This window comes from Trachymyrmex cornetzi, unplaced genomic scaffold (genome assembly GCF_001594075.2).
Source record: "Trachymyrmex cornetzi isolate Tcor2-1 unplaced genomic scaffold, Tcor1.1 scaffold147, whole genome shotgun sequence".
NCBI classification, from domain to species: Eukaryota; Metazoa; Arthropoda; class Insecta; order Hymenoptera; family Formicidae; genus Trachymyrmex; species Trachymyrmex cornetzi.
The window spans coordinates 763,130-790,826 of record NW_017296059.1 but is presented as its reverse complement, the minus strand read 5'-3'; the positions used below and the strand labels follow the sequence as shown (position 1 = coordinate 790,826).

At 32.4% G+C, this 27,697-nt stretch overlaps 5 protein-coding genes across 9 annotated transcripts; 1 reads left to right on the top strand and 4 right to left on the bottom strand.

Annotated features, from left to right (window-relative positions):
• Positions 1-1,699: 1,699 nt before the first annotated feature.
• twisted (Protein O-mannosyl-transferase 2) lies at positions 1,700-6,127 on the bottom strand. Its single transcript, XM_018502218.1, has 14 exons — positions 5,821-6,127; positions 5,368-5,451; positions 5,194-5,278; positions 4,995-5,099; positions 4,771-4,879; positions 4,425-4,693; positions 3,980-4,086; positions 3,612-3,804; positions 3,164-3,367; positions 2,941-3,092; positions 2,767-2,855; positions 2,544-2,692; positions 2,036-2,445; positions 1,700-1,871 (listed from the first exon to the last, which is right to left on the bottom strand). The coding sequence occupies exons 1-14, from the start codon at positions 5,901-5,903 to the stop codon at positions 1,766-1,768; spliced, it is 2,145 nt and encodes a 714-aa protein (XP_018357720.1). The 5' UTR covers positions 5,904-6,127; the 3' UTR covers positions 1,700-1,765.
• Positions 6,128-6,656: 529 nt separating this feature from the next.
• On the top strand, positions 6,657-9,662 carry Naa80 (N-alpha-acetyltransferase 80). 5 transcript variants are annotated; one of them, XR_001939915.1, is made up of 5 exons: positions 6,657-7,382; positions 8,469-8,588; positions 8,680-8,813; positions 8,947-9,506; positions 9,593-9,662. XR_001939915.1 is itself a non-coding variant. In XM_018502226.1 (5 exons), exons 3-5 carry the CDS (start codon positions 8,476-8,478, stop codon positions 9,303-9,305), a joined length of 606 nt encoding a protein of 201 aa, XP_018357728.1. In that variant the 5' UTR covers positions 7,142-7,188; positions 7,361-7,602; positions 8,469-8,475; the 3' UTR covers positions 9,306-9,658. The 5 variants fall into 5 exon arrangements, 4 of the variants coding, with proteins under 4 accessions (XP_018357726.1, XP_018357727.1, XP_018357728.1 ...); XM_018502226.1 differs by having other exon boundaries at positions 7,142-7,188; positions 7,361-7,602; positions 8,947-9,658; XM_018502224.1 differs by having other exon boundaries at positions 8,947-9,661.
• A 346-nt stretch (positions 9,663-10,008) lies between these two features.
• LOC108757714 (flavin reductase (NADPH)) lies at positions 10,009-11,967 on the bottom strand. Its single transcript, XM_018502229.1, has 5 exons — positions 11,666-11,967; positions 10,966-11,130; positions 10,777-10,866; positions 10,306-10,437; positions 10,009-10,231 (listed from the first exon to the last, which is right to left on the bottom strand). Exons 1-5 carry the CDS (start codon positions 11,739-11,741, stop codon positions 10,086-10,088), a joined length of 609 nt encoding a protein of 202 aa, XP_018357731.1. The 5' UTR covers positions 11,742-11,967; the 3' UTR covers positions 10,009-10,085.
• Positions 11,968-13,796: 1,829 nt separating this feature from the next.
• Positions 13,797-15,854, bottom strand: LOC108757711 (3-oxoacyl-[acyl-carrier-protein] reductase FabG-like). Its single transcript, XM_018502223.1, has 4 exons — positions 15,733-15,854; positions 14,490-14,806; positions 14,167-14,368; positions 13,797-14,067 (listed from the first exon to the last, which is right to left on the bottom strand). Exons 2-4 carry the CDS (start codon positions 14,804-14,806, stop codon positions 13,813-13,815), a joined length of 774 nt encoding a protein of 257 aa, XP_018357725.1. The 5' UTR covers positions 15,733-15,854; the 3' UTR covers positions 13,797-13,812.
• A 4,074-nt stretch (positions 15,855-19,928) lies between these two features.
• Positions 19,929-25,367, bottom strand: LOC108757717 (3-oxoacyl-[acyl-carrier-protein] reductase FabG-like). Its single transcript, XM_018502232.1, is given in 7 exon segments — positions 19,929-20,344; positions 20,448-20,649; positions 21,335-21,651; positions 24,299-24,313; positions 24,315-24,504; positions 24,620-24,936; positions 25,278-25,367. Coding segments are annotated over 6 exon segments (1,299 nt in total). The 5' UTR covers positions 25,278-25,367; the 3' UTR covers positions 19,929-20,086.
• Between the last annotated feature and the right edge of the window lie 2,330 nt (positions 25,368-27,697).

The following is a 27,697-nucleotide window of genomic DNA, read 5'->3' as shown; positions in this document are numbered from 1 at the left end:
CGCGCCGCTGATTGCAGCATCCGCTGATCCACCGCGACGCTGGACACCGACCACGTCCGGACGACTGTCTTGCGACGGGCCGCCGGCGCGGGGAAGCGCGCACTGACCGAGTATCCGAGACCGCGTCTCGCCCTGTCCCTCGGTATCGTCGTCATCGGAGGTGGTGGAGGCGGTGACGGCGGCGATACCGCAAAGGGCGATGCGGTACGCCTGCGTTCACTCTTTAATAGTGGTAGCAAAAGCTCGCGCGCGCGCAATAAGCTCGTGCGGTACAGCTTTTAAGCGCGAAGCCTTTAAATTTGACGAAACAAGCCTTTTGATGCGCGCGGCCAACAAGCTCAAACCTGGGAAGTCAACAATTCAAAGTATTATACATTATTTTATTCTAATTGTTCGTCGAATGTTAAACAAAAATAAAGTGATACCTGAGTGTTCCCGGGTGAGGTTTCTGAATATAGTCCTGCACAGGAAGAATCTTCGAAGGAGAAGCCTTCGAGTTCGAAGCTACTCATCACGAAGTTTTCAAGCTTATGACGAACTTTTGTGGATTTTTTTCTAACACTAAGCTTTCGAATTATACTCGTTCCAATACTCGAACTTTTCATCATCCGTGGAAATTCTCTTGATCTTGAAGCTATTTTTCTTCAGTGAAAGCTTACACTTTACTGAAGTAAAAAACACAGCATTGCCTGTCAGCTACCCACGCGCTTTCGTCATCGATAAAAATGTATAAGTGTATACGCACATACGCGTTCTCTCCGATGTGATGTGTCATTTCAATGTGTATATGGTCACTTCTATTGACCCGCATGATAATTCTATAATTTTATGTGATCATTTAACGACTGACATCCGGCTAGATTTTAGAGAATCACAATGATCGTCTTATGTCCATTTCTCTATCAATGTAGATTTATAATAATTTCGATTTAATTAATTAATTATTTTCTTCTAAGAAGTAGAAAAAAATAAAAAATAAGTAAACCAAAATTAAAGTTAATCTACATTGACATAACTAGATATTAAAACGGAGTTTTACAGAGACAGTTGGCTATCTCTTACATGCGCTATCTCCAACTATAGGCTATCTCTTACATGCGCTATCTCAGATAGTGCATGTAGTATATTCATGGCAAACAATGACCAATATGTGACCGAAAGTGGGCATGGTGGAAGCTTATCTCGCAGCAAATGTGCCTATATACACGTTCTGTATACAGAGTTATATTATCGTTGCAATATATTACGATATAAATGGATGATATATTGCGGTAGAGTGATGTTATCGCTAAGAGCATGCTGGGACATACAAAACATCACAGGACAATGTACCCGGTTGTAATATCAAAAAACAAATACATAGAGCATCGTTTTATCTTAGAGGGATATATCGTATTGTTCTTCGCAAATATATTCTTGGAAGAAATTGCAAAGAAACCCATTTTCGATGGAATGGCTATGGCATGAAATACTCAACATCGTTTTACTATCAAACTACTTTAATATTGTACGAACGGATTGTAAAAAATATAAAACAGTAAAAACTACATATAATTTGTAGAAAATATAAAAAATATAAATAAGATGAGCATTTCCAATATCTCAGTCATTGTCAACGATTTAAGTTAATATTCTTATATACACACAATGTTAGTTGTGTATACACATACAGTATAAAATAGTATAAAATATACTTTGTCATTAATTGCACAGTGAAACAAGTATATGTATAAAATACTTTGCGTTACGTTGATTAAGTCAGATTTTAAAATTCCCAAGATTCCATCCACCTTAAAGAATGCATCGAGCTATCGGGATCCATGGCAGACGGACCGTCCATCCCATAAGCCAATGGCGAAAACAGATAAAAGCTATAAAAAAAAAATTATATAAAATTAAAAATATAAAATTTGATCAACTCTTAATCTCTCGATATCATTTTTTAATAAAAATCCGAAAGAGCTCTAATTTTTTAAAATATGTATTACAAATTATTTCATTGTGAGATTAGAATTGAATGAAAGGCAACTTTTACCTGTAAACAGTACCGGAGATTACAATTCCTAATATGACATGATAAAACGTATTTCCCACTTTGCCGGGTAACAGCAGCAGGAAGCTCTCAATGACGTGATTCAATGTAATCCCGGTCAGCATGGAGCTGTACAGTAACGCTGGGAAGTAATGGTGAAAGTACAGTACCCTGGTCATCGCCCAAAAAGGTGCATAATGCAAGATCCACCCAAGGAAAAGCCACTTGCCGGCATGTGTTATTTTGCTCCGCTGTTTGAGCATGATAGCATCGTCGATACAGCCCCGTTGCTCGCGCACAGAAGCGTGGACGTAAAAAACTATAAATATTACGAGAAAGACTATGTTCCCCCACCAAATAATAGGATTGCCGAGTAGATATATCCTTTGATTGTTCCCGGAAAAGAATTGTCCCTACAAAGAAAGATAGGGGTTTTTTTTCAGGATTTGCCTCTTCAAAACGACGATATTGTTGATGAGATTAGCAAATAATAGTATATAAATTAATTTACTCTATAATTTATAGGCCACTGCCATGGTCGTGAGGACACCTCTCCTTCCTTCACTTTTAAATCCGAATTGCCTTGCAACATCACGGCATGCGACTCCAGAAATCTATCAAGGAATCCTGGCGCATACACGCGGAAACTGACATTTGGTACTAATAAAAAACAGTGTTACATACATCGCTTTAATTATTAATGATAAATTTAATGGCTTGTGTCACTCGCTTACATTTGGCGTATTGATTGTCCTCGATGTTCCATAATCCATTTTTATCTCTCATGTTAGGATTACAGGAAACCTCTTGCTGGCTGTACCCCCTAGATAAATTAAAAGTTGATCGCACAATAGAAAATTTTGTTCTACGCGAAAGATTAATTTAATGTAATTTTTATCGCTACCAACCATTTCGGTAATGTTTTGCCGCTACATGTTAACACGCAATGATGAAGATAATGTACGAACTTTAATTTACTTGTCACTGTCTCAACCACGTCGCCGTCTCTTCCGTTCGTTATCAATATTTTCCAAACGTCATTAGCATCGCCCGTACCATTCTGTGAGGCAAATAGGAAATACGCTTTATAAAATCGAAAGCAATGCCACAATCACGTTGGAATCACCTTACTTCTCCGTATCCGGTAACTTGATAATGTTTTTTTGATATCGGTGCAATCTCCTTGTGCGAATGTAAATTCCGTCTCGTCGTAATATGCTCCAGACGCACGAGGTCGCCATGTTTAACTAATTCTGGTTCTGGCGGTATCACATCCGTGTCGAATTTCTTCACTAGCCATAGATTGTTATCGTCTTTGTGAGAATAGGTCGTGATCTGTAATCAGATACGTACGTCAAATACTAGGAACTTAATTTCACTTAACGTCACCCACTCAAATCATTATTCTATCATATGCGTTTTCCAGTCTTTTCCGGATAAAATAAGATATACATCATTTATTTCAATACCTGACAAATTGATAAACCTATATCTTCTATATAAATTCATTTTGTTTATATTTTACTCTTTTTTTATGCTATCTTGTACTAAATGTAAGTACTCATATACATATAACAACCTGTTGCTGTCTAGCGCCGACTCCTTCAGGATATAAATGCCAATGAGAATGCAAGTAACCACCGCCTGTGCGATGATTTTTTAACGTAATAGTAGCACCATACGCTAACTGTCGTGGCATCGTCGCGTTATACAGCGAATTTCCACGTAATAATGACTGAAATTCGGAACTGTAGAAACCATCGCCACTTCCACTAAGCAAAACAATTGTCTATTTGTAAATTAAACATTAGTTTAGACACATAATTGTATAACTTAGATTATACAGGACATTCTGAGAAATAAGGAAAAATTAACATAAAGTTTATAAAAATATTTGACATTAATAGTAACAGACTATGCTTTGTAAATTGATGCAATCATTCTTACCTTTTATTTAAAACGGAAAGATGAATATAAAAAAATAGCATGTAAAGTAAAACCGGTAATAGGATGAGGCAAAAGCATCTTGCTAACAAATGTTTCCCCACATAAGACTGTAAAAAGCAAAATCAAAATTGTTCTTTGGAAACTTAATTGTCCATTCTCTCAATCTCATACTAATTATTAAATTAAAAGTAAACTTATTAACTAGCTCATTAATCATGTCAATTAAAATGCAAAGCTCGCACTATTTACGACATTACACAAGTTTAATACTAGAAGATATAATAATTAATTATTTATTTTGAGTATTAGAAGCACTGAGCAATAGTGTTTTTAATATTCAAAATAAGTAATTCAGTACTATTTGTCAGTACTAAATTGGCTAGTATTAAGCTATATTTCTGTAAGAGTAAAAATCTTGGTACTGAATTCTCGTGAAGTGACTTACAATAGGCTTAGACAGATCACCTAATTCTCGCCAAAGCTCGTATACGGTATAAAGACCCACAAGCAGAACGACAAAGAGTCCGACGAATTTTACGCTGATTGTGCACGTAAGTGAAGCTCCGGTGAATGATAACCACAACCACCAGGATCTTGTAAACGGTCGATCTCGGAATGATGCTACACGCGCCATGCCCCATGTCGCACACATCATAAAACATAACAATATGGGATCCAGCAGAATATACTGATTCAACGTCAACAATCCTACGTCTGCAAAGAAAAATGAATCATTTTGTTAATTTGACAAAATTCAAGATTATCTATATCGTAAGAACGTTATAATTTACCACATAAGATGAAAAAGGCAGCAAGTGCAGATGCGCGAATTGACTTGGTAAGATCCCATACAATAAGATATGATAGAGGAACAGTGGATGCACCCAGAATTGTACAGAACTAAGACAGAAATGTTTCTAATTAAATCTTTGCAGCTTTAATGCTTTCAATAAGTTTTCTCAATCCTTTGATATATCTTGTTTTATTTTAAGTGAAAAAAACTTGCTCAACTTACAATTCTCATGCCAATGTAATTGATATTTTCAAATTTATCTCCTGGTTTTTCAAAAGCAAATGTCCCATCATAGCCCGTCATGTATCCCGACAAAGCAATGAGCATCTCAAAATAGAATATAAAATATTTTTAGTCTTATGTAATAGTTGAATTTTTTACCTAGAAAATGTACGGATAGAATTTTCTTTGGAAAACCTACTTTTCCTAAAGGTGGATGCACGTCAAAGAAAAACGTCCTATTTATATACCAGCTCCCCATTTTGCCAAAATGTGTTTCGTCCCAACTGAAAGATAGAAGTTTCTAAGAACTTTCTTTAAAAAAAAAAGTTTAAATAAGAGATATTTTTTAAATAAAATCTTTGATTGCTCTTACCATACATGCTGAGGTTCTGTAACTTTATAAAATCTAGTGATTAAGGTAAGTACAATTATACCTCCAAACAGGAGCCACCAGTCCCTATAAACATAAAACCAACTTGCAATTGTGTTGCAATATCTTACTTATTTCATGCTAATTTATCATATTAAAAAATAATATTTTCATTTTTTTGCAATAATTATTACATCCTGTATAATTATTACTAGTAAAGAATTCTTTATAGAAAAAAGAACAAAAATATAAAACAAAATTTTTTTAGGAATACTTTTGTCGAGGATAAGATGAAAAAAAACCTGGTATCTCTAACATTTTAATAATTTTTATATACTGTAATAAGAAAAAAATAATTCGTCGAAAAACAACAGAATCGTGACATATGAAATGCATTAAAAAGTATATACAACCGAGATAACCACATAATTTTGATAAAATTATAATTATACATACGTCCCACTCTCTTCCTTTTCGTTCATTTTCGAGGTCGTCGCATTTTTCAATTTGCAAGCGGTGTCTTGGGTACCGCTTCTCATATTTTACTTTGTTATTATTTACTTAACAGATTGTGGAATACGTTGCTGCATTTGTAGTGAAATAATCACGAATAAACAATAGTGGACGGCCAGATGTACGATCTACTGAATTATACTGCAGCAATTATTAACTTGAGTGTTTCGAGCAAATATTCATTATTCTCCATTCGACACTCCGTACTCCGTTATGCGACACGTCAAATCTGCTGTCAGAGCCGTCAGAGGACAGACAGAGCCAATCATGGACGGAGCCCAGTGATACGATTTCCGACCCGCTTGCAGCCCTCGATGGTGGCGTCATCGGTTGGCGGCCTGGCGCAACCGGTAGCACTCACACAAGCGCAAGCTCGTGTACAGTGCGGAGCTTTAATTTGCTGGGTCATAGTAGTGGCTTGACTTATCGACGCTGAATCGGTAACACTCAAAGCGCGCGTGCGCGCTTGAAATAAGGTGAGCCTAGATAACGTAATTTATCGCCGACCGATGACACTACCATCGAGAGCTGCAAGCGGGTCGGAAATGTCGGAATTCGGAAATCGCATCACTGACAGAGCCATGATGCACAAGGCTATATAGTTCTATAATACGATCACGTCAGTAATACAGTTTCCTGTCAGACCGAGCGTGCAATACTAGACCTGTTCTTTTTGGCTGAACTTTTGCACCAGTTCATCTTTCTTTCTTTACTTTCCTGCTGGAGAGAAAAGGAAGAAAGACGAACCTTTGCACCAGTGAACTGCCAAAAAGAACAGGCCTACTGTCACGTGCGGTGCATCACGTGCACGAGAATGCGGATCACGGATCCGTAAATAGAATAGAGGTTACGGGAGGAAATGTGGGACGGAACCAAAAGAAAAGGGTCATCTTCCTTTTTTTTTCTCGTCGGAGCGAACAATAATAGACTCGGTCACGGGCAAGTTTCTCCAAGTCTCTCACGATCTCTCGTAGGTCGTCGCGTGGGTGGAACTTCTCAATTGAGAACTCTTAAATTTGGCATTTTGTCCCACCGATTATTTTCTATTATATATATCCAGAACGTTGCAGAATATATATTTAATATTAACAAATAGAACTTTTGTATCTCCGACTTATTACGGAATTAATCAGGAAGTGTTTTATCCAATTTTATCTTTTTGATGAAACAGTACATATTTTGTTAAAAAATTTTCTTCTATTTCTGGAGTAAATGAAAAGTATCCTCGGAGCAGCTATAATTCACATTCCTTCCTTCTGTAATACAATGAATTAATCACGAATACTGTGTGTTGTGGACAGAAAATATCATGTGAGACAATACAGTTCTAAAACAATCCATTTAAAAGAAGTCGCTAATTGTAAGAGCAGAGATCCAAAGTTTAGTGCATATGTCAAGAATTATTTAGTATTTGCGATCTTCCAGTGTTCTTTTTAAATGCCAAAACACTTAGACGGCTACGAAACGTGCGCTGGTCCAGCAGGAAAAGCGAAATGTGGCAAAATGTAAGGAAACTTAAGAAAACGAAAACGGAGAGGCACGGCGGCGCGCCTCGTTATGGACGCCACCGCGTTATGCGGCATAACGCGGTGGGGATATAATCCCGAAATATCGTTCCGAGAGCGAAAAACTTAAGATGAGACTCTGCGTCGATCGTCACCGGCGAGCTTCGCGTCCGAGCGCGCGGAAACGAGTTCTCGGTCTTGATCTCCGTTGAGAAACACGGTAAGAACTCTTCGCCGCCCTGCTTCCTTCTTTCCGTTCGTCGATTTGTGCTCCGATTTGTAGTCACCTGTCAGAGCAAACAGTAGAGCAGGATGCAACGTGATTGTTTGATAGACTTTCTTTCCACTACGGCGATCTGTAATACTCGCAACTGTAATCTTACATACTGCACGTGTATTTGTAGCTGCATCCATATCCGAGATATATTTATAGATATATGAGACAGGACATATATATATTAGATTTAGATACAGCTAGATTAAAAAAAAAGGAAGAGATATGCACTATGTTTGTAGAATCAGCTGTCATTTCATTGCTGCATCGCAAACTCGTGTAGTTCATTTTCGTATTAGTGTATTTTTAGATATGACAGGTGGGTATATGTGTGTCTCTTAAACACGAAATGTGATTGAAGAGAATCAAGTAGTAAATATAATATATAGATTAAAGTTTAATACTGGATTAAAATTTATGAGATTTTGCACACAACAGCAATTAATTTAATGTAAAAAAAAAAGAGATATTAATATTTCTATATAATAATAGAAAACTAGAAGTAGAAAACATATGATCATACCGATAATTAAATAAAATAAAATTTGAATAAGTTACACTTGAATGTAAAAAGATTTAGGATAATTATATACATGAAAAGATAGTAATACTTAAAGTATACATTATTACACCAGTAATTGTAATATATACTATTACCATTAGAAATATATAGTTGTGTATGTATATATATATATATATATATATATATATAATTAGCAATATATATTTAAATATACTTTTCAATATTTTTTACAAATTCAACAATCTAATTGATCCGACTTTGAAGTATCTAATAATATCCAATTTTGCAGGCAAGATATGACGGAAAGTGACGTTAAGTACGTAGTGATACCTCTTCACCATCGGCCTGACTTGATTAAAGACTGTTGTAAGTTGCTTAATTCTGAATGGCCTCGAAGTGAAACTGCACGGTGTGTTATTTTTCTCCTTGGTTTCAAAGATTACCTAGGAAAATAGTGAAGATACATTGATACAATTGATTTTCATATCGTTATATTGCAGAATGAAATCTTTAAGTGTGTCTTGTGACGATTTTCCTACGTGTCTAGTTCTAATTAATGGCGAGAACAAGGTTCTCGGGCACTGCAAAATATCTCTGGTGACTAGATCGAAAGTTAGCTGTTTCATAGAGTCTGGTAAGCAGAACCGATAGTAATTTGTTTTAATGCACATATATCAATAGAATTAACAAGTAGAATAATTTAAAGCATATGTTAATAAGTCAGAAAAGATAAATCATAATAATACTACATATCTGCAATATTTCAGTTGTAATCGATTATCGATGTAGATCTAAAGGATTAGGGTCTAGATTGTTGCGTGGCGTGGAGGAGTATGTCGCAAAAAGAGGCCTGAAGAACATCTATCTAAAGACGGATGGTCAGGAGGTGTTTTACTATAAGAACGGATATAAGGTGTGCGATCCATTTAAAGCATATGGCATTAATGACATCATAACTGCCAGTCCACCTCTCGGTAGGACCAGATTCAAGGAGCGAAATGGTGATCAGTCCGCCGGACAATTGCCACCGCCGCCTCCGCCACCCCCGATGCCGGCATTTCAATTGTCAAAGTTTTTCGACATGCGAATGCTGTCTCAAAAAACACACATGGTCAAGAAATTATGATACTGGTATTATATTAAAATTTCAGAGTATGCTCCACTCGCACTGAAAACGAGAGCTTTCACAATTAAAATTAGATACTTAAAGAAAAACTAACTCAATTTGATTTAAATAGAACAAAATGAGAGAATAGACAATTTAGCACATTGCAACTTAACGAAGAACTTGAACTCTTCTATTTAGGAAATCATATTCATTAGTCGTGTAAATATATCATGTAAATAATTTTTTAAAACATGAAATCATTCATTTGAAATCATTCGCGAATAAACATGCATTTGTCTTTTCAGCTCGATGAAGCAACGCGAACGAAGTATTAGATACTTTAAATTTTAGGCCTACATTTTTGAATCTATATACGAAAATCTATAATATATAAAACGTATACTATAGTATTATCGTATGCGATATTTTTCGAGAATAAAGCTTCTGTTCTTATTATAAGCTGCAAAGTAGGGTGCCGTAGACTTATTTTTCTAACTTTACATTTGTAATTCTAATTTATATATGAAGGATCGACAAGTAAATTCATCGTTTTTTTAGCACGATTCCTCTCTCGCTCAGATTACGCCTCTATTGTAAATATATCTTCTTTATTCGTTGTATTCTAGCGACACAACACGATGCGTTTAGTACGCTCGATCTTTTTCCATCCAACACGTACAATTCGAGCCAACTGCATAACTTATCAAACGTGATAACGATTTACATAAATATATATATTTATTTTTTCACTAGAAAAAAATACATGCATCTTATTATTTTTCCCTACCATTTCTCGCATTATGACACGGTCGCAATGCCACAAATCTTTTGATAATAATCAGGATTCTCAAGACATTCGACAAGAAACGCACCCAGGTCATATTTGGAGATTACTCGTCCAGGTGAAGAATCGAATGTGACAGTGTACTTGGATTTTGGTGTCTCTGAAGAGAAAAACAATCTCAAGTGAGATTTCTCAAGATTATTGCATGCTTCATCTCTCATTATGTAGGCATACCTGCAATGTGCGGTGGCAATATCGCCACCCATTTTAAACCGCTCGATTTGATCAGGTCGAACATGCGCTGATGATCTTCAGTTACACCTCTAAATATAGCAGGCACTGCTTCAAGTTTAAGGAATAAAAATGCTGAAAGTTCAGGCAATGAACATTAAAAAAGAGTATTGCATATACAATAAAGTTGAATATTTAGAGAAGTCCCAAATAGCAAGAAGTTCCAAATGTGCCAGAAGTGTCAAAAGGATATTTTCTTCATTAGCAAAATTATACACAATAATATATTTCTATATTAGGTCTGTGATTGAAGTGTACATTCGTATTTTAAATGAGATAGACATATTTAAAGTATGGCAAAAGCGAGATAGAAAGTTTTAGTGCAGTCTAGTGCAATAAAAAATAAGCCTTATAATAATTGATAGTTTTGGCAAGTATTTAATATCTTTAGTTTTTACAATATTACAATATTACCTGATAGGCATACAGACACCAATTTAACATTATGTGCTTTCATGGCTTCTATTATATTCTTCATGCCTTGAGACATTACAGTAGTAGGACCTTAAGTAGCATAAAATGAATAAGTAGAACATATTATAAAACAACGAAAAAGAATACATATTATATATATCTATTAGAAAATATATATGTGTTGCTTACTTAAGTCTGTCCTGGTGCCAAGTGTTACCACAACAGCATCTCTATCAGCTACCGCATTTGCAACTTCCTTTGCATTAATAACATCTCCAACAATTAGTTCAACTTTATTTCTAAGATCCTCAGGAACCTTGTCCTTGTCTCTTACAAAAGCTCTCACCTCCAGACCTGAATAATAGAAATAATCGAGAAAATATCTATATATATAATGCTTGATTTGTGGATATTACAGATAAAGAATTAATTTATCATGCACACAAAATTACAAAATCATACACACAATAATTATATGTCACAATTAAGTACATTTTGATATAGGAGGAAATATTAATTATATCATTTTATGGACTCTGATTTTTAATTATAAAAAGTAGATCTATAAAATAAATCTATATAACACTCATAATTATATATTCTAAATTATTTATGATTACTGATCTCTTTAAATTGTGATCTCGAGTGACAGAACGAGAAACTTTTTGGCAATAACTACAACATGTAATATGTATAGGTTCGATCTTTGTAGCTGAACTTTTTGTACTTTTCATTCTTCCTTCTTTTCTGTCTAACGTTTAATTATATATATTCGCCCCGTTTCAAGTGCGAAAGGTGTAACGTGGTGCAACTGCGAAGAGCACGCGGCACATTGTTGGTTGGAAAAAATACGTAATACAATAATAGCGCAGATAAACAGCAGAGTTACCATTTTCCACGGCGGTTCTGAGAGAACAGAGACCGGTGTTCCCAGTGCCGCCGAATAATACGATTCGTTTCTTCATCTTGCGTTGAGCTGGCTGAGTTCGCGATGCGTGTTATCATGAGATGCGTGATTATATCTTGTTATATCTGCCTTGCGAGGATGACGCATCAATTATCTTTTTCTCGTTTTTTTAACAAGCGCTATGAAGAGAATTGCCGATGCATCGCCAGTACCGTCGATAGTACCGATTGTACTGATAACGTGATATAATAATGATTAATAGATAGCGACATTTTTTTTGCAATATTAGCCTATTATGTAAGGCACTGCAATATAATGTAAGAAAATAAGATAGTCGACAATCTTATCTTCTTACATCATGCATTAAAAAGTGCATTTTAATAATTATTAAGTATGTTATGCAGCCTCTTTCAAAGACGTATGTTTAACGCGAACAGAATAATATATTCAGCAAAAATATTAAATAGTAAATGTATATTTTAATGATGTTTCTTCGTACAGAAGCGTATTTTGTATCGTATTTATTATCATGATAACAATTTATTAAAAATTTTAAGATCGTTTCTTTTGTAATATATCGTTTGTTTTTTCTTAACGTCGCGTAGAATAGAATATATGCAATTATATTGTACGTACCTATTTACATCAATGTAAATACAACATATAATTGTACAATATATTAAAGTCCTAGAAAATCAAATACAATATTGAGTCGGTTATATTCAGTGAACTTTCAATAATATAACTATAAAAACCATTAGGGCTACATTCAGATTCCCACTCGAATGCTACCATAAGTATCACTCCATTCTTGTTATTTTCCGAACGTTAAACAAGGATAACATGACCTTCGAGGATCATGCGAGTCTGAAAGTCATGAGGTGTAAGGAGTGTCCCAATTACTATAGATCAATGCTGGGATTTTATTAACTTCTTCTTGTTAAATTTTTTTATTTTTCTAAACGCTAATATTTTTTTTAACTTTAATTAATGCGCGCGGGTTGATGAAGTAAGGAGCAGGAACTAAGTTGAAAATCGGAGGAAATGTGCAACTCTCAGCACTGTACTAGACAATGACACTCAAATGTAAAGACTATATTTCCTAGCAGAACAACAAGTCATTATAATATTAAAATGTCAAAATGACTGTAGCAAAATATTTACAATTCATTTTAACGTCATTTTAACATCGCATTTTAACGTTAAAATGACGTTACCGTGACTTGTTATTCTGCTTGGGTTGTGTCTTTCTTTCTTTATCGTTCAGATATAAAATAAGAATAGACCATAGAGATATCTAGATTGCTGATGTCCTTTCCCCCACCACACATTCGTGTCATCTCGCGCCATGTTAAGTGAGAAAGTTCCGACGCATGCGCACTAAACCGTTTCGTGGATTAATACAACAAATTGTTAAAATAATTTCTCAATATAAGTTTCTAAAAAAAAAGAAAAATATATATTTTATTTACATATTTTATAAAAGTCTCTTTCAAGAATATTAGAACTAAACCGATCACTTAAGTTTAATTATGTAAATCAGGTAACTTCTAGATTAATTTTATACATATATATAACGTAATTAATTTTTTTAAAACATTCCTGTTTTCAATTAGGAATAAAATTATTGTAGTAATAGATATTAGCAGTCTAGTACAATGTATACATATAATATGTGGCCCGTATGCAGAACGCGCTTCTTTATTGCGCATATATCGGAACTTTCTCACATGGCGATTTGTTGACGCATTCTTTCGCGTATCAGCAATCTAGATATCTATGGAATAGACGTAATAACATTCTAAGTTTGTCAACTTTCCACGTTCATTTTTTAGCACTATACGAGCGTCGCACCTATCATACAATCACTGAGCTTTTCGAAACTAATCTTTTAATGTTTAAGATTTTATAGGAAAAAAATATTAGCTTTTAAAAGGGATTAAAAAATTTAAAAAGAAAAAGTGAATAAAATTTAAAAGTAACTACATTAACTTAAAACATAATTTATTTAAAATTAATTAAATTTTAAGCTAAATATATATATTATTAACTTTTAAATTTCTATTTAACATTAAACTTATTATATAACTACTTAGTTACTATCAAATCCTGTGTATCGTTTAATCAGATTATGTTAAAGGAGTACTAGGAGACATAGCATGCGCACCTCCATCTACAGGCAATGTCACCCCTGTCATAAAACTAGCATCGTCGCTTGCTAGAAATATAATGGCCTTTGCAACTTCCGAAGTATCACCATTTCTTCCTAAAGCATGTATCTTTTTAAACTGCTCGAAAAACTTTTTAAGCTGTTCTTGGTTCATTCCAGAGTTTCGAAAGATGTTTGTTTCTATAAGGCCAGGATTTACGGCATTCACTCGTACCTATATTTTTACATTTAAAATTATATGAGGTAAAAAAATATTAAAAAATGCCATTATTGAAAAAAAAAAAGAAACAGTCATTATTATCCCTACACGCACCTGTCGTGATGCCAATTCTAAAGCAACGCAACGCGTAAATTGGTCTAGAGCCGCCTTACTCATGTAATATGCCAGAAAACCTGCTCCTGATCGTAATCCAGCTAAGCTAGAAACGTTTACAATGTTGCCTTTCGTTTTGATTAAATATGCCACTGCTAGTGCTGTCAATTGGAATACCGAGCGAACGTTTACGTTCATAATACTGAAAACAGATTTACGTTAAAAATACGTTTTGTTATCAATGTGTTTTCAAAATAGAGAATATAATTTATCACTATTTATACATGTTTATACATAGAAACAAGTTACTTATTAGTACATACTTATCATATTTTTCCAAGCTTGTGGTTTCTATATCACCGGCTTCCCAAGTTCCAGCATTATTGATTAAAACATCTAATTTTCCATAGTGCTTGATTGTCGAGTCGATGATATTTTTCACGTCGTTCTTATTAGCTAGATCTCCCACTACAATGAACGGTTTGGATTGCCCACATTGTTCGGCTACTTTTTCTAAATTGTGTTTATTACGTCCTGTTATCGACAAAGATGCACCAAGCTGAGCCAGTTGAATAGCTGTTTCAGCTCCAATTCCTGAACTGGCCCCTGTTATCAGAACAACTTTTCCCGCAAAAGACATCTAAAATAAATAACATGTTTCAGACTGGATGTATTCAGTAGCGCACCGCTTATGAAGCGGCTATTTATAGTTATAGCAGTAGAATGTTGTAGATTCTTACATAAACCAATCAATCACATTAAATTACTACATTACGTCATATAATCTAAGATATTAATATTAAAAATTTAATATAAAAATTTGTCATACACATGAATGTGTATAATTATGTATAAACATACATAAACATGTATAAATATTCAAACATACATAATTATATATAAAATAGATCCATACGTTTATACATCTTTCTTTCTTTAGTAAAATTACTTTTTAGTGTAATAAAAATAATAATAGTAATGTGAAAACATTAAAAATAATGGAAAAGATAATTCTCGCACTATTTGTTTTATAAAAAAATCAAGTTTGAAGAAATGTAAAAGAAATTATTTATGTATAATTATATATACAATTATGCATAATTATGTATAACCAATTTTTTTACATTTTTCCACACTTGTTTTTTTCTAAAACAAACAATGCGAAAATTATCCCTTTAATTATTTTTTTTTCACATTATTATTATAATTTCTATTACACTAAAAAGTAATTTTATAAAAGAAAGAAGGATGTATGAACGTGCATGGACATATTTCATACATAATTATGAATATTGATGCGTGTTTATGTTTGTTTATAGGTTTATACATATTTATATAAATTCATGCATGAAAAATTGTTTACCAGGTATGTTATTATTATATAGCTAATGATATTTTATATTCGCATTTGCAAATATAAATCAGCAAAAATGTAGTTCTTTTAAAATAAGTTTTTCGGAAGAGAGAAAAAAAGAAGAGACATTTAAAGTTAAGAGGCACAACGGTTATTGTTTCTAATTATGTAAAACAATGTGATTTATATTTTAAAGAGATATAAATACTTACTGTGGTATTTACAACGATATTGAATGATATTTACAAAACGATACAACTCAAATAATCTCGAACGCAAAATACAATATCGCGTTTGTAATAGCGAGGTGCAATAGCGGGGTGTTCCCAACGCATTGATGATGAGCAACGTTATAAAATAACATGACTAAATTGACGCTTATATACTAATATAATCCCTACTCTTCTAGCTAATAAAGAACGGTGTAAAGTTCGTTCATGTCATAACACTTTATTTTTTGCTGTAAACATTTTAAATTATCCCTTGTACATAATTAATAATAATATTAATAATTAATTATAGTTCAAACACCACAAAAAGTCATATTAATGTGAAAATAACTCCAAAATGATTATCAAAATTAAGTTATTTTTCGATCAATCGCGATTTATTTTAATGTCATTTTAACATTATATTATAACTTGTTTTGCTTGGAAAGTTTTTTTTCTTTTTTGTTATATATATATATATACTTATTAATATATTTAATCAAATTAAAGAGAAAAATAAATTACTATATAAGAATTCTATCGTATTCTAATGATATTGAATCCGCTTTCAATAAACTCAATAAAAACTAAAAGAAAACGATAGAAAACGACATTTCTTTCGGAATATTTGGAGATACTGGTAGTGTCTCGGCGCTAAGCCAAAGCGCAGTGACACTGCCGTGGCTACTTTACGCGAACCGTAGAGATCGAGATTATCAGATCTCAATAACGGCTGTCTCGATTGAGTTAATATATACCTTACTCGATAGTTTACACTCCGATTGTATTATACGTGTTTTTATTTTTTCTCTACGTATTCTACAAGCGGAGATATTGCGACGCAAATTTCCGAACTGTCATTTTTCATTGAAATTCAACATTCAACATGGAATACGTCATCATCAATCGAAAAAATGTATGACTGCACCGTCTGGTACTAGATGGCTGTAGAAGCATTTAGATAGATTAGATGCCTGCACATTCCAATTGACGTTTGGTTTAAATGAATGGTTTGAATACAGTCTTAGAAATCAGAGATGCGACATTGAAGGATATGGTTTGATTGATTGTCTAAATCTCACGTGATCGCCATTTTAATTCATTACTGCTATAATTAGAGTTCTACTCTACGTATAGAATCTAATAATGTACGTATAATGTACTATTAAGTACATGCTATAATAAGTACGTACCAACTTTTTTTATTTTCTAACAATTTAACTTTCCTCATGTAATGCATTATTAGCTGTCATCAGCTTATAAAGGTGCCTTTTCATGCCGACGCTCGACGGGTGGCATCCAGTTGGACACGGCTCAATTGGACGCGAGCCACTCACAGCGCTTGAGACTACGAAGCTCCTAAGCACTGGTTGCTGTGATTGGTGGTGTCCAATCGAGCCGTGATCAATCGGGATCACCCCCGCTCGACACTCATTTTCGGGGTTCAAAATCATCAAAATAAGTCACGTGATAAAAATTGGCGAATATCAAGCGTCAATTATGATATTGGATGCTTTCCATTTGATGACGCGAAATGATGTTTCAATGATGTTTCGATTGCGAAAATTGGTAATTGGTAAATAAAGAAAATGACCGAGAATTTGTTCGTTACCAATACTATTTAATACTATTTATATAATTATATATTTATAATAATAGAAATTGGTTTCAAAATGGAAGTGAAAAAGGAAACGTAAGTATATATTACTTAACTCTAATGATATGTATCATTCATATAAAAGATTTGATATCAACAAAATTGGCGCCAAGTTAAATTCCTCAAAATTTTATGTATCGGTCGTAAAAAAGATTTGATATCAACAATTGGCGCCAAGTTAAATTCCATGTAATTCGGATACCAAATTAAATAAATAATATTGACTTTAATGATATGTATCATTCCTATAAAGGGTTTGATATATCAAGTACTGGCGCCAAATCCCATTTCTTTATTTACTTAATCCAAATAATACTATCTTTAACTTTTATACAATGAAACCTAAGTATACGTATAACTTATTGAAGGATCTTCCTATTCCAATCCAAATGATTTAAATTCCTCTTAAATGAAATTATTATATCACAATTCATTCAAAGACATTTTCTCTTCCAACTAAAGTAGTGGTTATTTAATTCTCTTTTAAAATAATCTACAAAACGTTATCACAAAATTGCATTACCTTGTTCAATTTAAGTGTTATCACAAAAATTAATGAGTCAACCTTATAAAATGAAAAGTTTAATTTAAATAGAAAAATTTTTCCCATCCACTTTTTACGTTTTGACTAAAACATGTTCAAGTTAAATGTTCAAGTTTTTCAATTTAATTTTATTTTATTTTAAAGATGATTCCATTAATAGAAATATGAGAATAAAAAAGGTTTATGATCTTAATTTTAACTGTCATTTTTCTTTCCAAATCTTAACACATTTGCTTTTTGCCCGGACTTTCCCTATCGTGTAATTCAGTTACGCTCTTTAAGTGTAGCGACCTTCACTTAGCTTAACAACTATTTGACGGTCACACTGTTTCTAAATTTGCGAGTTTATATGACATTCTTGCTGCACTTCAGGACTGTATGCTTAATTGCTAATATATGCTACTAACTTTATCAATAATAGAGCGCAATTAATGTAGCATGCTATTCTTAACATGTCCATCAATCCGGCAACATAGATAGTTATTATTAACATGTGTAGGCCGGTATTCATAATCGGTTCTTATTTTGAGATCGTCTTATGCTCAATTTCTTCACTTCCAGATAAATTGCGGATAATCTCATCCAGGAGATATCTCCATTGTATTCTGGGAGATATCTCTTGGATAAAGTTATTTAGAGGTGAAGAAATTGGGCATTAATAAGTAATATCTCTTATAAAACGCTAATATATACGAGTATGTTGTGACAAATTTTGTGGCGCAAAATACTATAGCAAGAAAGTTCTAAAAAAATTAAGTAAAAAATTGTTTCTAAATTTTTATTTTAAGTAGTAACTTTTTAAATAATAAAAGTTTAAATATGACCTTTGAAGTTATAACGTTTAAATAACTATGTGTACATGAATTGCATGTGTTATAGGTAGTATTATAATAATACTATTATAGCAGTATATTAATTGAAAAAGGGGTTCATGTGCGCGCATTTCAACGCGCTCACTAATGCAAGGTCACATATAATGTGGTCACGACTCGTTTTAAAATTGCAAGAGCGGTCGCGGCAGGCAATCAGAAATAATTACTATTGATGCTTCTGACTGGCTCTTGCAATCGATCTCGCGATTTTAAAACTGAGTTCGCGAACGTATTGTGACTCAGTATATAATACATACATACATGACTATATAAACGTACTTTGTAATTGATCATAATTTAAAACTTTGATTTCTAAAACTAACATTTAAAATGAAAATATATAAATAGCTTTTCCTCTGAAACTTAATTTTCGAGAAATTTCTTGCTGTAGTATTTTGAGTCATGAATTTTTGGACATCCCGTGCACTGCTTTATGACTGATATTTATAGTCCGTTGTTTGTTTTGTACTAAAAATTCATTTTTACATAAAATACGAGAAAAAAAATAAGAGGAACAATCTCCAATGGCCTTGATCTTGACAAATTTTAATATTCAAGTATGATTTCGAACAACATTCAAAAGATGTTAATCGTCGGTCGGACACCTTGGATAATGCTAACGCCGGTGGTACCGTAACTTTAAAGCTTCATAACTCGAAATATCCTTAATAAAAAATATGTTGATTTAATGTTTTAAAAAGCTCTCAAAATAAACTACAAGAATACGCAAAAAATAGGGGTTTTCACTTAAAAAAATAGACGTAACACGATCTTGGCGATCCTCAAGGTTAAACTGATAAGACCGATATATAGATCTTTTTAAACCTTACAACTTCTATATGAAACATTTTTTTTATAATTATTGATTAGAAATTTAGACAAATGATATAAGAAGATTTTTAGAAGACAATGCAGGCTTTACATTTAAACGCCCTATACTGGAATTTGCTTTCAATGTCCCAATTAGAGGGTTGCTAAGTTTCTGAAACACAAATCCGCTAATTTTTCACGCTTGAAGAACCAACCGCAACGAACAAACAACGAAAAAAAAGAAATACTTTACTAATTTTAATAATTTTATACTTTATATTTTATATTTTATAAAAATATTTTATTTTTTGTTTTGTAATAATATATATTTTGTAATTATTACAACGTAAAATTACATTTACTGATCTCAGCTTTTGACAATATTTCGAGAATACATATGTTTAGTATACATGGACGCTCTAAAAATTATTGGTGTCTATTTAAATTTTGCGCCCTATGTTATGGCGTATCATTTTAGTGTATCGCAACATCCCCGGGAGGCACAATATGCAAACCTCCATCTACAAGCAATGTCACCCCTGTCATAAAACTAGCATCGTCACTTGCTAGAAATGCAATGGTTTTTCCAATTTCCGAAGAGTCGCCGTTTCTTTCTAAAGCATGCATCCTTTTCAACTGCTCGTATCGGATTTTAATCTGTTCTTGGCTCAGTCCAGTGTTTAGAAGGATATTTGTTTCTACAGCGCCAGGATTTACGGAATTCACACGCACCTATATCATACAATATTTTAAAAATAATAATATTACGCTCTAATTATTATTTATAATCCTATTGTTAAAAAAAGGAAACAGCCATTATCTTGCTTACACGCACCTGTCGTGATGCCAATTCTAAAGCAACGCAACGCGTAAATTGATCCAGAGCCGCCTTACTCATGCAATATGACAAACTATTCCTGAGGGGTCGTAATCCAGCTACGCTTGAAACATTTACAATATTACCTTTCGTTTTGGTTAAATGTGGTACTGCCAGTGCTGTCAATTGGAATACCGAGCGAACATTTACGTTCATAATACTGAAAACAAATTTACATTGAAAATACTTTACTAAAAAAAATCATGTCACAACGTTACATGATGAAATCATGCAATTAAAATATGTAAATCACGTAATGGATTGTTCCAAACCAGTATGTGATTTTTCAAATGATGTAATTTGAAAAATCATATGATTTTACAAATAATTTTATCCATTATGTGATTTTATAATTATTGAATTTTAAAGAATTAAATGATAGAAATAGAAGAAAAAAGAATATATCTTATCATGTAACTTTTCAAAATACGTAATTTTAAAATCACGTATTGATTTGGAATAATTTGTTACGTGATTTACATAATTTTAATTACATGATTTCATCATGCAACTGTGTGACGTGATCTTTTTCAGTAGAGATGTTTTTACAAAGTTAATATATTTTCAAAATAAAATACAGGTTATTCAATATCCGTACGTGTTTACACATATGAATGACTTATTACACCGTTTATTATTTATCAATAAATTCTCTGAACTGGAATTAATCCACCACATGCACGGTGCAATAAATTGAAGTGAATTAAATGTATATTTGTTTTACTTGATCAACTTATTGTACCGTGTGCACCAGTTTCTAACTCAGAGTGTAACTCAGAGAATTTATCGATAAGACAGACGATAAGTTGATAATATATGTAAAGACCTTGAAACTTATTACATACTTGTCGTACTGTTCCAAGCTTGGAGTTTCTATATTACCGAATCCTACAATTCCAGCGTTATTAATTAAAACATCTAATTTGCCATAATGCTTGATCGTCGAATCGATAATATTTTTCACATCATTCTCATTGGCTAGATCTCCCGTTATAATAAACGGTTTAGGTTGTCCACATTGTTCGGCTACCTTTTCTAAATTGTGTTTATTACGTCCTGTTATCGATAACGATGCACCAAGCTGAGCCAGTTGAATAGCTGTTTCAGCTCCAATTCCTGAACTGGCCCCTGTTATCAGAACAACTTTTCCCGCAAAAGACATCTAAAGTAGATAAGAATTTTCAGACTGGATGTATCCAGTAGCGCACCTCTCATCATACGTAAATTAAATCCGATCACATTAAATTGCTACATAACGTAAGATAATCTCACGTAACGAACGTCACATAATTTAAGACAATAATATGACGAATCTAATGTAATTATTGTGTAGTTAATGGGGGGGGGGGGACTATATTTGCATTTGCAATTAAATAGTTCCTTTTAAAGGGATTAGGTTTTGTGAAAAGAAAAGAAGAAAAAATGTAGAACCGGTTAAGTTTAACCGGTTATCTTTTCGAATTATGTAAAACAACAGTGATTTATGTTTATCAAATGTATAATTACTTACTGTGATAGTACAACAATATTGAATGATGTTCACAAAACGGCGAGACTTATAATTTCATCGAGCGATACGAAACGCAATATTACATTTATGAGAGCGAAATCCGTAACGTAGCGGTATATATATAAGTAAACACTATATGATAATGCGATATCAACACTAGTTTATTTATTTATATCCGTCCCACTCTTCTATTCCGGAACGATAACAGTTTCAATTAATCATGACTTTGTAATAGATTGCAAAATATTTCCTGTTGTAACATACGTTTTAAATCGTATACACTTGTATATAATTAATAATGATTACTCAAGCACAGTTAAAAAATAGAGCGCAATTAATGCAGCATGCTATACTTAGCTTGTCTGTCTATCCGAAAACATTAGTAGTTATTAACTACTTTACGTAACTTGTATAAGCCGGTATTCATAATCAATTCTTATCCTGAGATTGTTTTAATAAGTATCTTATGAAATGCTAATATATAGATTGTCTTAAATTTCACAAAATACTGTAGCAAGGAAGTTCTAAAAAATTAAGTAAAATATTATTTGTAAATTTTTATTTTAAGTAGTAATTTTTTAAATAATAAGAGTTTAAATATGGCTATATTGTGATTATTGACAACGTTTAGAATGGTTATCTTCTGTCCATGAGTCGCGCGTGTAATAATATTAATTAAAAAAGGGATATTTTGGCGCGCTCACTAATGCGAGATCCATGCGGCGGGCAATTAGAATATCTACTATTGATGTCTGTTGCAATCACTCTTGCGACTTTAAAACGATTTCGCGAACGCATTGTGATTCAGCATAATCACTCACAAGTGACTATTTAAACGTAGTTTGTGTAATTGGTCGTATTTAAACCTTTGTATCTCTAAAACTAATGCTTGAAATAAAAATATACAAACAACTCTTTTTCGGAAATTTTATTTTTTGAAAAATTTCTTGCTATAGTATTTTGAGTTACGAATTTTAGGACATCCCATATATACTACAGCTTTATGACTGATATATATAGCCCGTTGTCTGTTTTGCACTAAAACTTCATTTTTACGTAAAAATTAAAATAAGAGGAACAATCTCCAATGGCCTTGATCTTAACAAATGTTTATATCCAGATCATGATTCTGAACAACATTCAAAAGATTTTAACCATCGGTTGGATACCTTGGGTAATAATAACGCCGGTGGTACTGTAATATTCAAGCCTCATAACTCGAAAAATGTTTAATGAAAAGATATGGTGACATAGTATGTTGAAGAATTTTCAAAATAAGCTACAAGAATATGCAACAAAAAATGGGGGGATTTCCATTTTAAAAAATAGATGTGATCTTGGTGACGCCACCCAAGGTCAAACTGATAAGATCGGTGGATAGATCTTTTTAAATCCTACAATTATTATCTGAAACATTGTATATATATATACATATATATATATGACGTCCTTAATATATACATAAAAAAATATGTATATCATGTATAGTTTAGAAGTTTAAAGAAATGATATAAAAGGATTTTTATACCTAAGACTTGAAGGCGTTACGGTCTTAGATGCTCTACACTGGAATTTGCTTTCGCGTCCCAATTAGAGGATCACTAAATTTCTAAAATACAAATTCGCTAATTTTTTAAGTTTGACGAACTCACTACAATAAACGAACAACCAAAAAATAAAAAAAAAATTTCACTAATTTCAATAATTTTATCTTTTATTTTTGTATTTATCTTGATATCATGGGTATATGAATAAAACATATTTCATACTTTCTTTTATAATAATATATTGTGTAATTATTAGAATGTCAAATTACATTTTCTGATCTTAGTTCTTGAAAATATTTCCGGAAAACGTATGTTTTAGTGTTCATGGAGACACCCTAATAATTACTTGTATCTATTTAAATTTTGCTTCTCCAAATTTTTCTCTACGTTGGAACGTACATTTTACTGCCTCGCGGCATGGACTTGAGTAGACATAATATGCCAACCTCCATCTACAGGCATTGTCACTCCTGTTATAAAACTAGCATCGTCACTTGCTAGGAATGCAATGGTTTTTGCGATTTCCAAAGTGTCGCCGGTTCTTCCTAAAGCATGCCCCTCTTTTAACTGCTCGAAAACGGTTTTAACCTGTTCTTGGGTCAGTCCAGTGTTCCGAAGAATATTTGTTGGTACAGCGCCAGGATTTACGGAATTCACACGCACCTATATCGTATTAAAAATAATAATATAAAGTTCCAAATAATATTTATAATGCTACTGTTGAAAAAAGAAAACAGCCATTATCCTTACACGCACCTGTCGTGATGCCAATTCTAAAGCAACGCAACGAGTAAATTGATCCAGAGCCGCCTTACTCATGCAGTATGGCAGATTATTCTTCTGTGGTCGTAATCCAGCGACGCTTGAAACATTTACAATGTTGCCTTTCGTTTTGATTAAATGTGGCACTGCTAGTGTAGTCAATTGAAATACTGATCGAACATTTACATTGAAAGTACTGTAAACACATTTACATAAAAAACACGTTTTTGTTATATCAGTATGCTTTCAAAATAAAACAGAATTTATCAATATTCATATATGTTTATACATACTATCAACTTATTACATACTTGTCGTATTGTTCTAAGCTTGGAGTTTCTATACTACCGAATTCTACAATTGCAGCGTTATTGACTAAAACATCTAATTTGCCATAATGCTTGATTGTCGAGTCGATAATATTTTTCACATCATTCTCATTGGCTAGATCTCCCGTTATAATAAACGGTTTAGGTTGTCCACATTGTTCAGCTACCTTGTCTAAATTGTGCTTATTACGCCCTGTTATCGATAACGATGCACCAAGCTGAGCCAGTTGAATAGCTGTTTCAGCTCCAATTCCTGAACTGGCTCCTGTTATTAGAACAACTTTTCCCGTAAAAGACATCTAAAATAGATAAGATTTTTCAGACTAAATGTATCCAGTAGTGCACCGCTCATCAAGCAGCCATAAGTAAATTAAATCCGATCACATTAAATTGCTACATTATGTCATATAATCGAAGACAGTGATATTACGAGAATCTAATGTAATTATTATTTAAGTAATTAGAATTATATTTGCATTTGCAAATATAAATTAGCAAAAATATATATAATTTTTTTAGAGATTAAGTTTTTTTGAGAAGAAGACAGAAAGAGATATGTAAAATTACGGCACATATCGATTATTGTTTCGAATTACGTAAAACAATGCGGTTTGTGTTTAACAAATGTATAAATACTTACTGCGGTAGTACAACGATATTGAACGATATCCACAAAATGGCGAAACTTATAATCTCGAGTGATATAAAATGCAATATCACGTTTGTGATGGCAAAGTCCGTAATGCAGCGATATAAGCGGTATGTAAGCAGATACTATAAAATAAAATAATATTGATACTAGTTTATGTATTTATCTGTCCCATCCTTCTATTCCGGAACGATAACACGTTCATTTAATCGTGACTTTATAAATCGTGAAACATCTCCCGCTATAAATCATCTGTCCTTGCATATTTTAAATCATCTGTCCTTGCATATTTTAAATCATCTGTCCTTGCATATTTTAAATCATCTGTCCTTGCATATAATAATTAATAATAATTATAACTCAAATTCAAAAAGTCATGTTGATATCAATCAAAAGCTCTAATGATTGTCAATATTAAGTTGCTATGCAATCAATTGCGATTTATTTAATGTCATTTTGACAGTATCATAATCTGTTCTGCTTGGAAGGTTTCTCTTTTAATTATACGATATGTAATTATACGACAGAAAAGTTTGAGCTTTTTTATTAGGAATAAATTAGATTTTTATTTATTTCTTCTCGATACATTTCATCAAATCAAAAAGAACAAATTACTGTAAGATTTCTATCGTATTTTAATGGTTGAATCGGCTTTCAATTGAAAATAAAAGAAATCAATAGAAAACGATGTTTTTCTCGGAATATAAAACGATGAGTTACAATAAATATATTTTAAAAACTAAAAATAATTATTGGTGATAAATTACGATAGAAAATAATATTGTTTTGAAAATGATATATTGCTTCCTATCATTATCTATACTTTTTTAACGGAGTTACACGACAGCAAATTTCTATACACATGTTGCAATAAGATATTGTGAAATCTGTAGACTAAGATTACATTGCACATTTGTAATCACTATTAATCGGATTTAATAATATAAGTAGTTATTGGCTGCATTCAGAAGAGAAAACTGATATTTTACATCAGTGTATTATAGTTATTGACTGCCTTTGAATTTTATCTGGCAAAATCGGATAAGCTGGATAATCGAATTTTATCCGGAAATTATTTCAACCTTAACAAAGAGATTGAAAAAATAAAATCTAATTGTTTAAGTTATACTATCATACATTATATATGTTAATTAATATTTAAACATTAATAAAAAAATATGTAATTTATAGATTGGTCAAATGTACATATAAAAAAATATTTTTTAAATTTTAATTTTAAATATGTATAATTATTTCTATCTAAATTGTGGAAAACGATTTTTTCACTATCCGGCCAGATAGTTGAACAATCCGGTCAGGAGCACCTATCACGAAACAAGTCGGAATGAATTCCAATCGGATCCAAATGAATCCATTCCGAATAACTCTATAATATCGATCATGTAACTTTTTCCTTAGGGTGGAAACGTAAAAAGTGAATTTTTTTTTGTATGTATGTGTATATATATGTACATACATATATAAAAATACATATAAATCACTTTTTACATTTCCGCTTTAGAGAAAAAATTACATGATAGATACCTTGTAATGGCCGCGTGGATTATAAAAAATCGGTCGGTCATATTGAGGCTGGATATGACCAGATATCCGTTGCAGCTTTAGATCAGAAATATCATATTATTTAGATAATATTATAATCACAGTTTTATAAATTATTATATGAAAACGTTGATGAACATTTCACATAAAATCAATATTTCAAAAAGTTCATCTAATGTTTCTTGCTTACTGGTTACGTCGTGTGTTCTAAGATAGTAATTTATAAATTTAATATTATTGGCTATGTAAAATGCATGATGCGCACGACATATCATTATTTATTCTTGTTGTTTATCAAATGTTAAATAAGCATAAAATTATACATTATGCCCATTGTGCGTTTTACAGAACTCATCCATTATATAGCTAATAATATTATATTTGTATTTGCAAATACCGATTTAATTATGTAACAATAGTAAATTGTGTTTAACGAATGTATAAGTACTTACCGTAGTACAACAATATTGAACGATTCACAAAATTTATAATTTCGAGCGAAGAGAGATGCAATATTGCGTTTGTAATAGATGCGATCAGTATCAGTGCATGGTATGCAAACACGCTATACCATAAATGCATAACTTAAATTGGCACTTTACATATACTTATAAGACATGTCCCACTCCTTTATTTAAAAACAGTAAGACGTTCATTTAGTCATAATTAAATATTATAACAGATGACAAAACGTTTCCTGTTGTAAGATATATTTTGAATTGTCTATCATTAATGCGCATATAATTAATAATTATAGTTCAAGCAGAAGAAAACATCATGTTAACATCAAAGCAATATCCGATAAAAAATTTTTTATATAAGAATGTACATATATATGAATATATATA

Bases quoted from the DNA above. Each gene is read 5' to 3' on its own strand.
- twisted (XM_018502218.1), bottom strand. From the start codon at position 5,903: ATGAGAAGCGGTACCCAAGACACCGCTTGCAAATTGAAAAATGCGACG. The intron at 5,452-5,820 runs GTATGTATAATT...TTATGTTTATAG, and splicing joins GAAAAGGAAGAGAGTGGGAC to GGACTGGTGGCTCCTGTTTG. The intron at 4,694-4,770 runs GTAAATTATAAC...TTTTCTTTGCAG, and splicing joins TGCCTTTTTCATCTTATGTG to ACGTAGGATTGTTGACGTTG.
- Naa80 (XM_018502224.1), top strand. From the start codon at position 7,315: ATGCCAAAACACTTAGACGGCTACGAAACGTGCGCTGGTCCAGCAGGA. The intron at 8,589-8,679 runs GTGTGTTATTTT...GTTATATTGCAG, and splicing joins CCTCGAAGTGAAACTGCACG to AATGAAATCTTTAAGTGTGT. The intron at 8,814-8,946 runs GTAAGCAGAACC...GCAATATTTCAG, and splicing joins TAGCTGTTTCATAGAGTCTG to TTGTAATCGATTATCGATGT.
- LOC108757714 (XM_018502229.1), bottom strand. From the start codon at position 11,741: ATGAAGAAACGAATCGTATTATTCGGCGGCACTGGGAACACCGGTCTC. The intron at 11,131-11,665 runs GTAACTCTGCTG...TCTATTATTCAG, and splicing joins CAGAACCGCCGTGGAAAATG to GTCTGGAGGTGAGAGCTTTT. The intron at 10,232-10,305 runs GTATGCCTACAT...TTTTCTCTTCAG, and splicing joins ATTGCCACCGCACATTGCAG to AGACACCAAAATCCAAGTAC.
- LOC108757711 (XM_018502223.1), bottom strand. From the start codon at position 14,806: ATGTCTTTTGCGGGAAAAGTTGTTCTGATAACAGGGGCCAGTTCAGGA. The intron at 14,369-14,489 runs GTATGTACTAAT...ATCTGTTTTCAG, and splicing joins AGCTTGGAAAAATATGATAA to TATTATGAACGTAAACGTTC. The intron at 14,068-14,166 runs GTGCGTGTAGGG...GTAAAAATATAG, and splicing joins TAGAATTGGCATCACGACAG to GTACGAGTGAATGCCGTAAA.